The sequence below is a fragment of the Kryptolebias marmoratus genome, linkage group LG22 (assembly GCF_001649575.2).
Source record: "Kryptolebias marmoratus isolate JLee-2015 linkage group LG22, ASM164957v2, whole genome shotgun sequence".
Taxonomy (NCBI): Eukaryota; Metazoa; Chordata; class Actinopteri; order Cyprinodontiformes; family Rivulidae; genus Kryptolebias; species Kryptolebias marmoratus.
This window is the reverse complement of record NC_051451.1, coordinates 13,539,819-13,552,021: the sequence shown is the minus strand read 5'-3', so window position 1 is coordinate 13,552,021 and position 12,203 is coordinate 13,539,819. Positions and strand designations below refer to the sequence as shown.

The window sequence follows — 12,203 nt, the reverse complement described above, 5'->3', positions numbered from 1 at the left end:
TTTTTGACTCCGCACAAGGCCAAATATGGCCCCCGGAGCCCTTCAATATGGACCAGATTAATTTTTCAGCTCCGGCCATCTGCGGGGGTAAGAAGTCAGGGAGTCATAAATCTATAGTCCGAGTGGGATGGGATGGGGTGGACAGACAGACAGATAGATAGATAGATAGATAGATAGATAGATAGATAGATAGACAGACAGACAGACAGATAGACAGATAGATAGATAGATAGATAGATAGATAGATAGATAGATAGATAGATAGATAGATAGATAGATAGATAGATAGATAGATAGATAGATAGATAGATAGATAGATAGATAGATAGATAGATAGATAGATAGATAGATAGATAGATAGATAGATAGATAGATAGATAAAAAAAATTATTCAGGTAGATTGTAACTTTTATTGCACTTTTATGGTTATTTTTCAGGGTCCACAAACGCCTAATCGTGGTAATTTTCTCAGACAGCACATCTTCATTAGCCCTAAGATGAACATTTTTTTCCTCCAAATTATCCCATTACGTCTGACATAAACAATCCAAAGTGCCGCCTCCCATTGGCTGGCCGCAGGGTCATGTGACCCCCGCGGCCGTCCGTCTATTTGACAGCCGCAGGATGGCTTGATGCCAGAGGGGGGAAAAAGAGACAGAGAGAGGGGATAGAAAGAAAAATTAGTATTCTCCTACTAGCCTCGCTATAAATCAATCATGGAGTCCTACGTGGTGAGCTGTAAATATGCTGAGCCGCAGTTCCCGCCTTGTGAAGAAGATTACAGTAATTTTACTGACCAAGGGGGGTATTACAACAACCCCCAGGACAGTGGTAGTTACGGAGGGGGCTATCAGCCAATGCAGCCCCCTCCGCCTGCGTACGCATCACAACAAACCGGCTACCAACACTCTCTGCAGGGCCACCACCGGGAGGATGGAGAGGACCACTCGCAGCATCAGGGTGCCACCTACCCAGGGTTCAGAGAGGCAGAGGCGCACGGCAAGGAGAGGTTCCCGGCGGGTGAGCTGGGCTGCCACCAGGCCTGGGTGACCTGCAGCACGAAGCCCGCTCAGGTGCAGAGGAAGACGGCTTGCCTGGGCAAAGACAAGCCGCCCATTGTTGTCTACCCCTGGATGAAGAAAGTGCACGTTGCGCATGGTGAGATGGATGAGGAGACTCTTCTTTCTTTCTTTCTTTCTTTCTTTCTCCCTCTCTCTCTTTTCCGTCCTTCCTTCCATTTGTGCGCATCGTTTTTTGTTGCGGAGTTATTTACGAGCTCAGTGAGTCCGGGCGAGAATTACAGCCCCTATAAAGTTTTATGGCCCTGCCACAGTGTGTGTGTCTGCGTCTGTTTGGATGTGTGTGTGTGTGTACACACATATGTATGAGAGCGCGTGCGCGGGACAAAAGGCGTGTACGTTATGTGCAGAGATGCGGCTAAACAAAAAGCTCAGAGTTAAAATAATAAAAAAATGTAAATAAACAGTTTCTTGGACCTCTTCTCGGTCGACCTTAAATTAACTTTGAGCGCACAAATTAAAAAAAAGAATGTGGTGATGTTTAGAAAAGGTTTAAAAGGACTAATTTGTTTTATGTAAAGTATTTTGCTAAACTTGAAATAATAACAATAATAATAGAAGAAGTAAAAATAACAAAATGTAAATAAAAATTAGGACAAAATAAGGTAAACTTAAGAAAATAGGACGTATTTTCCTTTTATTATTATTATTATTATTATTATTATTATTATTATTATTATTATTATTATTATTATTATTATTATTTACTGTTTTTTTTGTATTGTTTTTTTCTGCAGTCAATCCGAACCACGTGGGCCCGGAGCCGAAGCGCCTGCGGACGGCCTACACGCGCCAGCAGGTTCTGGAGCTCGAGAAGGAATTCCACTTCAGCCGCTACCTCACGCGCCGCCGCCGGGTCGAGGTGGCCCACGCGCTCTGCCTGTCCGAGCGGCAGGTGAAGGTGTGGTTCCAGAACCGGCGCATGCGCTGGAAGAAGGACAACAAGCTGCCGAACACCAAAGGCAGGAGCAAAAACAAGAAGGCGACGGACAACAACAACAGCAGCAGCGGCGGCGACACCGTGAAGGCGGTGATAAGTGTCTGAAAACAGAACTTGGGAGCAGAAAATGGCCGTCAGAGGCAACTTTGCTCCAGAACTGAGGTTGCGGAATTGATCTAAAATGGCTGCAGTCCCGACACAAATTACAAACTGCTTTAAAATCCAACACGAAGCGTTTCGAATGCCTTCGTGTGTTGTTTGTTATGCTCTTATTTTGAAGGATTCCGAACGTTTCACAGGTTGAATCAGAGGCTGCATCGATTTCCGGTCTCTTATTTTAATGAATCCATGAATGTATTAGAGGTTTTGGGAACCTTACAGGACGTCCGTCACCTCTCTGGTACAAAAAAAAGAACAACAAACATCCAACATGGCGCTGGAAACATGGTGCCTATTTGTTAAAAACAAAGAAGAGAGAGAGAGATGTTGTGAGTTTTTGGAGAAAACAGGGTTTTTATTTCTACAGGGTAAACATGTATTACAGGGTTTTGTATTAGCTTCCTAAAAAACGTTAAAATAGACTAATTTATGAATATGCACGTCACCAAAATGTTCCACGAACTGGCGCTTAGAGAGAAACAGAAGAACTGAAACCAGCAGCAGAAAGACCAAATTACGCAGAGGCTCACTTGAAGGATAGTTGGATAAATAATGTTATAGCATTTTGTAGGAAAGTAGCCATATTGTGCGTTTTTTTCTTTTCAAAATTTAGATTGGTTCAATTGTAGGCACGATGAAATATTTTCAAACAGCCAAATTAGAGGAACAGAAAATGCACAACAATGACTGTAAATCCAGCTGATTGTCTCAGGGTTACAGGGTTTTATGAAAAGAATTTCCTAAAACGTTTGTTTTTTTGACTATTTAGCTTTTTATGTTAATGTTGCATAAAAACAATTTGTTAAAATTCCAGTTTAATATGCTATTAAAGCCTTTATCCCAGTACTTATTTTCTATTATTTAGAAGCATATTTTATTCTTTTATTGGTAATTCTCTCTGTTCTTTTTTTGTGTTCACGTTTTTTTTAAAGAGAAAAAAACTCTTTTTGTGAGAATTTTATATGTGTAAATGTTTTGATAAGTAGGGAGAAAAAAGAAATAAAACAGTTTTAAACCACGAAAAGCGAGTGCGTTTTTGCGCATTTGTAAACAAGAGGACTTTTTTAGGTGTGTGTGTCTGTGTGTGTGTATGTGTGCACGCGCGCGAGTTTGAGTGTGTGTGAGAGAGACAGCACCCTGTCAATAAGAAACACACCCATTATAATCATTCAAAGCAAGGAATCCAAACAAATAAAAATAAGACAAAATAAAAACAAACGACATGCATCTCTTGTCATGTTCAGATGTTCAGCTCAGAGCATGTGTCCTGAATGACTCTCAGTTACTCCCACATCAAATTAAATCGGAATATCTGTAAAATAGGTGGATTTATAGCCATTTTATGTTTGCTAAAGGCAGCTTGGTATGGCGGCCATCTTGAATTAGATTTACTTTAAACACTAATGAGTCGTAGATATACATCCACTCGTTACTTTCCATGAGTTTCTTTTAAATTTGTCCAGTGGTTCAAGAGATATTCTGCTAACAGACAGACAGAGTTGACTACAATAGTTATTATCAAAGTTTTAAACAAAGATCTGTTGTGATCTCTTAACACTTAGAGTATGTGTTGGCGATCAGTGTCAGCTACTACCAGGCCAAATTTTAGGTCAGTATTTGTAAAGCTGACCTAGTTGTGGCAAATTTGAGTGTTTTTAAGGTAAGTTGACTGTGGAAGGCATCGGATTGACTGTAGATGTAAAACCATTGACTACTTTCTGAGAGTTTTAATAAAATCCGTCCAGTGGGTCATGAGATTCTTGCTAATAGACAAACACACACACACACACAGATAAAAGATTGTCGCACACCTTTAGCATTTTCTAAAATACACAATTATTGGTTCTAAAGCGGATCTGAGCCAAGACTAATCAGCTAAAACTGCTTTCAGATTTAAAGTGTATTTTTCAATTTAAACTCGATCATTCTACATTAACCAACAAATAAGGACTTGATTTTGGAAACAGCAATTTAGTTTGTTATTTATAGTTTTTAGTCTCATCTCTGATTACGCCTTCTGAAAATGAATTAAAAAAACATGTACATACAAATGGATAAGTAGGCTTAGAACAAGTCTAGAAACAAACCCATGTCCTTTGAAACACGATCGTGAGTTTTGATAAGGAGAGGCGCCCTGAGCCGATAAGTGGCAACTTCCGGTGGCGACGCAGTGCGGGGAAGAAAAGGCACATGTGGGCAGACAGAAAGAAAACTGGGATACCACCTATGGTTCAGCAAGAAAAAACGACAAAAACAAACAAAAAAAGAAAAACCACATTATGGCAAAATTATCACACACACAGTAAATGCCCCTAATGTTTTTTATGTCTGCAAATTTTAGGCATTAAAACCACTTTGCCATAGAAGATAATCAGCAATTGAATAAATGCAAAATTAGAAATAAAATATCTCAGATCTATTTTGATGGACTGATTGACAACAACTAAAAAAATCCCAATTACCAATATGTTTTTATAAGTTATAAAGTCTACCATCTAAAATGTTCTTTTAGCGTAGGCCACAATAAAATCCGTAATTATTTTGTAAAAATTAATTTGCACTTGCCAGACGTTAAACACCACCACATTTCTGCCTTTCTCTCATCTGACCGTGATGAAACAGGAGCGCCCCCGACTGGTAGCATTTTGTACTGCACACAGACAAAACATTGAAGGATTTAATTATTAAAGGAGCTTCATAGCAAATGAAATAGCATTAAATTTACAGGTGCCTGGATAAATTTAACACAGAACAGGCCAAAAAGCAAAACCACAGCTCTTTGTGGACATATTAAGTTGTAATGTTTGCAAAAGATTTTTTGTGGGGTACTTTACAACCCACTTACATAAAATATTTACCAGTTTTAGGATGGAATTAGTACGGTGGCCGAAAGGTGCAAACGACTAGCGCCACTTTAGTTCAGCTATTACCTCCAGAGATGTTCTGCTATTTTTTCCACAGGGGTGTTTCCGCATTCTGCCCACAGAAATATTCGAATAAAATTTGTATTTATACACAGACGTGGAAGAACTATTTTTTACTGCAAATAAATACATTTAAATCACAGCAGGTCGCGGTCTGTATAAAGTGGAACCAAACATCGGGGTTTCTCGTTCTCCTACGGACATTAATCGTAGGCGGATCAACACTTGTCCTTAACCTGGCATGAAGCACCATTGAGTAATAATCTGTTATAGTAATTACAGTTTAGCCGTTTTAGTGTTACAGAAACACTATGTCTCTGGCGGCGGAGGCTTTCGTGTCGCAGATGGCGGGTAATGTGTTTACTTTCGTGTTTTATGTTCGTCTTTTAGGTTACCTTTAGCACACAGGAGCTAACGGTGGCAGTTCGCATCTTACAACTAATTCAGTTAAACCTTTTTTTATTTAGCGAAGCGAAACATTTGACTGAAACTAAGTCAAACCGAAGAAGTAGTATGTGGAAAAGCTACTTGTGCTACTTATTTTTATTTGTTTAAGAAAAATAGGAGGTTAACTAGCAGCCAGCTGCTGCTAGGAAATGCTCTGACTGAGCAGAAGTCATTAGCTCTGTAGCATTCAGGTGTGTTGACACAATGACAAAGAGGAAATTAATCATCAGTTAGTTCAGCATTCTGCAGCAATAAGGATTTTTCACAGGTGATAAGTATTTAGGATAGTCTCCAAACTTCCCATTAGTGCACGTATGATCCCATTCATTTCGAGGTCAGACCGTGCAGTTTGTTTTTAACCTTTGATCAGGAAAGACGCTTTGGATTTAAAATCACTCTTTCAAGAGACTCATAGATATACAGGAAAAACAATGTTTAGATATCACAGAAAAAAATAAAGAAACATAAAGAAGTCAGATGACAGTTTGTATAGCAGTTTTCAGAGTCAGAAACAGAAATCATCAGTCCAAACAATGACATCCAGATGTTTGTTTGTGAACTGAAGATGTTTAAAATGAGTTTAAATTCAGTGATAGGAGTTCCTTTAAATTCAAATGGATTTGGAGCTGATTCCAACAAAGAGACAGAATATTTGAACTCCCTTTTCACTGACTCAGTACGAGTCCTTGGCACAATCAAAAGGAGCAAGTCTTGTGAACAAACACCATAGCCTCTTGCATTTTTCTGGAGGATGTAGGTCTGGAGATGTAATGGAAGAAGGCAGAGAATCTTGCAATCATAGAGTCGACTACGAACTGCCCTACCAAAGTGTTTTTGAGTCAAACGTGTCGCCATGTTTCCAACATCTGAATTTTGGATCAACTTGGGTCGTGTTACAAAAGCAGGGCAGAAAATTCACAATATAATGGCTGAAAAAGATGAGACAAGTTGTTGCAATGACCCAAAGTGTAGATGTCAACCTACCACTTTCAGTGAATTGAAGCAGTGTTGCTAAGAAGAGTGGGTTTACAATTCCTCTACAACAAGAATACAAATAAGAAGGTCACTTAGATGATTACCTCAAGTTGTTGTTGCTTAAGGTGGTTCTACAAGTCATGAGTGTACTGAGTTCTTTCACACTGTGTTTTGAATTTACAACATGATCTGACATTGTTTGGGCAAGAAATCTGTTTTATTATGCTTTGAAGAGGAAAAAAAGTGACTGTTTTATGTGGGTTTGTCTTCACACGCATTCATACATGATTGTTTTTGACACTGACAGCTGCTGAGCCTTGGCCCGAAAATGCAACCTTGTATCAACCGCTGAAGGGTGAGTTAGACTTTTGGAGAAACGAAACGAGTTCTCCGTTTGACAGGTAATGAAGCCTTTGTAATGTAACTTTTCTTTGTGGCTGTTTGAACAGAGGATCAGATTCTGCTCTCAGACCACGCCTCGTCTCTTGCTGTTCAGGTAAAGCTTGCTTTGTTTCCTCATCTAAGACGTATGTGCATATTTATCCTGTGTGGAACTTATAATTATACTTTCTTTGTGACAGGGAAGTGAGGAGAGTGATGGTAGAAATAAGTTGCTCTTTTTAAATGAACAAAAACCCATTCATCTTTGTTTTTAATTAAAAATTAGCACAAGTTTGTTGATTTATTTTCACTTGACTATAGTTTTTCTATAATTTGAGGTAATTGCATTGTGTTTTATTACTATTAAACATCATTTTGTGGCATTTTTTTAAACAGGGTTGTAATAGTTCCTGTAGCAAATGTCCTGTTCTCCTCTGCAGGCCTACCTCAGGATGTGTGGTCTCCCAGTGCATGTGGTTTGCAGAGCAAACGCTGAATTTATGTCACCATCAGGTCAGTACTCCTGCTGCTGCAGAGACAAACCCATTCTGTCCCTGCTTTTTCGGTTTTAACACAAGCAGTGACTGTTCCTCTTCATCTTAATTTGGCTAAATTATTTCATACACACACGATCCTTTTTACATTTTTTGACACAGATTTTATTGTTGTTTTGATGTGTATGTGAAGCACATTTGCTGCTCTTTGAAATGCAGTCAGTCATACTAAGATATGAGTATTATAACATAGACTGGTTCTGATATAGTCAGCCTTTAAATAGTTTTTAATAGTAGCTTGCTCTTTTTTTTCTGTAGGTAAAATTCCCTTCATCCACGTTGGGAACCAGGTGGTGTCAGAACTGGGGCCGATTGTGCAATTCACCAAAGCAAAGGTGATAATTTTATCATTTGAACTTGTTTACTCTGTCACAAAATATATTTTGCTCTGTTGAGGAAAAATAATCAAAATAACTGATTATTTTTTGGTCGTCAGGGTCACTCTCTGAGCGACGGCTTAGATGATGTTCAGAGAGCTGAGATGAAAGCTTACATGGAGCTTGTTAACAACATGCTGCTGACCGCTGAGGTACAACAACACAAACACAAGCAGAAACGACACACTCGTGCTAAACACTCTGTAACAACTTCTCATTATGGCTCTCTCTCCTCTCTAGTTGTTCATTCAGTGGTGCGATGAAGCTACAGTTGCTGATGTGGGTATTCTTATTTAGATTTTTTTGTGTATTTGTTTTATTACCAGTGAACACCTCATTGTCTCATTCTTATTTCTTTGTTTTGCATAGATTTCCCGTCCCAGATACAGCAGCCCATACTCGTGGCCTCTCAGTAAAATCCTCGCCTATCAGAAGCAGTGGGAGGTTCGCAGGAAGATGAACGCCATTGGCTGGGGAGGGAAAACTCTCGAGCAGGTTGGCAACATGTTGTGTTAAAATAAAGAAATAATTTCAGTCAATTTTTTTTGCTTTAATGCCTGTAGCTGACATGTGACCAGTTTTTAAAAATTGTTTTCAAAATGGTACAAATCTGTTTTTCTCTCTTTTGATAATAAATAAAAACAAACAGAATTTATAGAACTATTAAGTGTTTCAGGGGATTTTTGTTGCACCTTTTAAATAGATATTTTCATTTGAATGAAATCTTTATTTGTTTAACTTGTGTTTGACTTTTCTATTTTAGGTTTATGAAGATGTGAGTCAGTGCTGCCAGGCTCTCTCTCAGAGGCTGGGGACGCAGCAGTACTTTTTTAACAAACAGTGCGTATTCTAAATATTTCACTGCTGCATGTCTGAATGATGTTGATGAGGGCAGAAGAATAAAACAGCATTTAGGAAGTTGCATGCTGCAGAATTTTCTGCTTATAGAAACTAGAACCTGAGAATCTGCAGGCAGCACTTGAGCACCACCTTATGGATAAATGTTGTCACAACATCTTACATCAACATGAACATTTTATGATTTTTCTCATTTAAAAGTGGGAGGAAAAGTGGATTAAATGATTAGTAGGTGCAAGAAAGTTTTTCATTTGAAATGAAAATGGTATGTTCCATGCATGTGGGTCCCTTTTTAGTCATTTTTTTATTAGAGCATTATTACAAATTAGATGTATTATTGTTGGCCTAATTTGTCTTTTACAATAAGATTTTTTTCAAATGGCATCATCCACCTTATTTAATTAAACTAAATTTAATAACATGGCTTTAAATCACAGCAAGGCACTTTATGAAAAGGTAAATTGTTCAAGTTCAGGTAAATGTAGTCTAATTCAATGAAAACTAATCCTCCCAGTTAAATACTAATTACTGCAAATCAGAGAGGTTCAGTTCAGTTATATAATGTATAAAATTTGTAAAAGGAATCTTTATTTTGATTTAATTTCTTTTTTAAAGCCTGTTCGCTGCAGCTGTCATCTGTTCTCTACAGCTTCACTGTGAGCATAACTTCAGCTCTGGGTTTAATTAGGTGAATGTAATGTGACATAACGCTGCTCACGCCGTTGTTCTGTGATTGACACAGCTCATTATAATTTACAGTGACCACACTGGGTCCAATCAGCTCCTAAAAACAATCAGAACAAACTCGTCGCAGTGTCCTGACAGCTCAATTTACTAGTTTGAAAATGTTTTAATTTGTTTTATTTTTAAACAGAGCGACATCCAGGTAACAACTCGGCGGCTTCCATGAAATCATATCAGATTTCAGACAGATTGTGTTCAGATTACCAAACTAATGTTGTTAAAAGCGTTCCAGACCACCGCCGGAGGTGAGTGGAGCGAAGATGTCTTTAATGCTCATTGAGAGCGTTCTCACCTACATTTAGTGTCTTCCACATGTCATCAGATCAATGTTCGTGGCAGGTCTGAATGAAATCAGAGAAAGACCTTCAGCAGAACCAGATTCTGGAAGTTCAGCCTTCTGACCCAGATCATTTGATGGAGTGGGAGGACTGAAGAGAGATTTAGATATTAAACACAAAAGCAGTTAGCTTTGAATATCTGCAGAAAGGAGGAAGAAAATGACAATAACAGGTTATACTAACATAAGGAGTTATGAGATCAGGGTGAGGACAGGTTCTTAATGTGTCTCTGAACCTCCTGCCACAAATTAAATTTAAAACATTATAACTGAAAGGATTGTTTAAGACAACTGTAGCTTTATTCAGGATCAAAAATGTAAAATTTAAGTCTAATCTAAAAAGTAGAGGGGATCTTTGACTTCCAAACCCAAACTAGGAACTGGTTTCACAAGAGAACTCAATAAATATATTAACTGAAGGTTACATTTTACTTTTCAGATCTACAGGTTAAAACGGAGAGAGAAGAGCTCTGTTTTGATCACGTGGACCTTTTGAGTCTCTTAGCATGAGATGAAAACTGGTCATTAAGAGCTTTTTGTTCATGGAGAAGAATTTAATCTTAATATAAAATTTTGTGGGGAGCCAATGAAATGCTGACGTCGTAAAAATATCATCAGAACTTCTGCTGCGGCATATTGGATCAACTTCCTAAACTTTTTTTTTTAGGAATATAATTAGATAAATCTAATCTTAAAGTAACAATTGTATGGACTGTTTGTTAATATGATTATTGTTGTTATCACAGTAAAAACTGAGTGTTTTTAGTTCGGTGACAGAAGGAAGTTCCAGAAACTTTCTACATGTGAGATAAAGACTGCAATAATAGAGGCTAAAGTAATAAAACCCAAAGTATTTGAATGGATTTAAATTATGCTCCTGACAGGTTAAGAGCAAAGATAACTTCAGATTTATGTGAATTTGGCAGCGAGAAGTTAGTTTAGGCAAATAAAATTTGTCAGATAAATATGACTTAATTCAGATTAATGTGAATATTTTAGGGTTTAGGTCCAGTTCCCTGTCTAATTTATTACTGATCACTAATTAATAGTTTGATTTCAGCAGTAACAAACATTAAGTGTGTGTATCTCTGTGCGTCGTAGGCCTACAGAGCTGGACGCGCTGGTGTTTGGTCACCTCTTCACCATCCTGACCACCACGCTGACCAGCAACGAGCTGGCAGAGAGGGTCAAGAGCTACAGCAACCTACTGTCCTTCTGCAGGCGCATCGAGCAGACCTACTTCGATGACAGCAGCTCTTGAAGGACTGAAAAGTGACTCCATCTTGTACATTCTGCATTTCTTTATCTCATTCCCCTGATTCTGGTACATAGAAGCTAAAACCTGTCCATTTTGCTTTCTGCTTGTACAGGCGAAGACAATTCTTTTTGCGATTTAGGACGCGTCACCCTCATCTGAATAAATGCATCAGAGTGGGAGTTGTTTAATCCCAGCATCAAAATCCTATAAAATTACAGTACATCCCTGTCTTAAAAAGTAATTATAAGCATATATATTTATATATATGTGTATATGTATATATATATATATATATATATATATATATATATATATATATATATATATATATATATATATATATATATATATATATATATGTATGTATGTCTAAAATAATGAGTTTCCTGAAAAAAAGCAAACTCAGAAAGCTTGCAGGGTTTAAGTGTCAGGGTTAAGGGCACATCAGCTGAAGGATTTACGAAATGGAGGCTTTTGCATATTTATTTACACTGTACTTTTCTACAGTTTGCACTCTTATTTTGCTGGAATACTGTCTCCATTTCCATCTATCATTGTGGTTTCTCAGTCTCCCACACGCTTTGAAAAGCAGCGTATGGATTTCACAGCTGTGCAACATGACCGACTTTCAGAAGGCAGAACTCCACTTGACCCCAGTTTGAGGTCAAACGGTCCGCATTTTATTTTCCTCCTGGGGGACTTGTAAGCTTGTAAGAACTGCAAGACAGTGTCGGCAAACGCAGCAAATCCAGAGCATTTTTTTATGTACAAAAAACAGAAACGTAGCGAAAACATTTGAGTTTTTCCACATTGTTTTGCTTGTGTTGAAAGTGCCTACGAGATGCATTCAGCCCCCAATAAAATGTGTTGTTTCAACTTCAAAACTCATTCTTTGATATGACTCAACCGTGACATGTTTAACATAAGTCAGCGGCTAAGTGGTAAGAAAACTCCTTGAAGTCTGTTTTCGGGGCTTCGGAAGCGCACACTTGAATGTGCGTTCCTGCCTCCAGGTCTCCTACAAGCTCATTGGTAACGTCTGATCACCTCTGCCTGCCCTGTCCCTGTCCCTGTGTGACAGACGGAGGGAGCGTCTGTCTTCCAGGTTTCCTGTGAGGTCAGGGTTTGACCTGTGAACTTCCAGGAGCTGTGACACCGTGAGTGATGACT

At 38.4% G+C, this 12,203-nt stretch overlaps 2 protein-coding genes across 2 annotated transcripts; both read left to right on the top strand.

Annotated features, from left to right (window-relative positions):
• The first annotated feature begins 309 nt into the window (after window positions 1-309).
• Window positions 310-2,792, top strand: LOC108242429 (homeobox protein Hox-D4b). The gene is made up of 2 exons (XM_017427246.3): window positions 310-1,158; window positions 1,817-2,792. Exons 1-2 carry the CDS (start codon window positions 717-719, stop codon window positions 2,122-2,124), a joined length of 750 nt encoding a protein of 249 aa, XP_017282735.1. The 5' UTR covers window positions 310-716; the 3' UTR covers window positions 2,125-2,792.
• Window positions 2,793-5,305: 2,513 nt separating this feature from the next.
• mtx2 (metaxin 2) lies at window positions 5,306-11,917 on the top strand. The gene is made up of 10 exons (XM_017428380.3): window positions 5,306-5,453; window positions 6,832-6,879; window positions 6,974-7,020; window positions 7,346-7,418; window positions 7,718-7,794; window positions 7,896-7,988; window positions 8,077-8,115; window positions 8,206-8,331; window positions 8,600-8,676; window positions 10,877-11,917. The coding sequence occupies exons 1-10, from the start codon at window positions 5,414-5,416 to the stop codon at window positions 11,034-11,036; spliced, it is 780 nt and encodes a 259-aa protein (XP_017283869.1). The 5' UTR covers window positions 5,306-5,413; the 3' UTR covers window positions 11,037-11,917.
• The last annotated feature ends 286 nt before the right edge of the window (window positions 11,918-12,203 follow it).

Bases quoted from the DNA above. Each gene is read 5' to 3' on its own strand.
- LOC108242429 (XM_017427246.3), top strand. From the start codon at position 717: ATGGAGTCCTACGTGGTGAGCTGTAAATATGCTGAGCCGCAGTTCCCG. The intron at 1,159-1,816 runs GTGAGATGGATG...TTTTTTCTGCAG, and splicing joins GAAAGTGCACGTTGCGCATG to TCAATCCGAACCACGTGGGC.
- mtx2 (XM_017428380.3), top strand. From the start codon at position 5,414: ATGTCTCTGGCGGCGGAGGCTTTCGTGTCGCAGATGGCGG. The intron at 7,021-7,345 runs GTAAAGCTTGCT...TCTCCTCTGCAG, and splicing joins CCTCGTCTCTTGCTGTTCAG to GCCTACCTCAGGATGTGTGG. The intron at 8,677-10,876 runs GTGCGTATTCTA...TGTGCGTCGTAG, and splicing joins CAGTACTTTTTTAACAAACA to GCCTACAGAGCTGGACGCGC.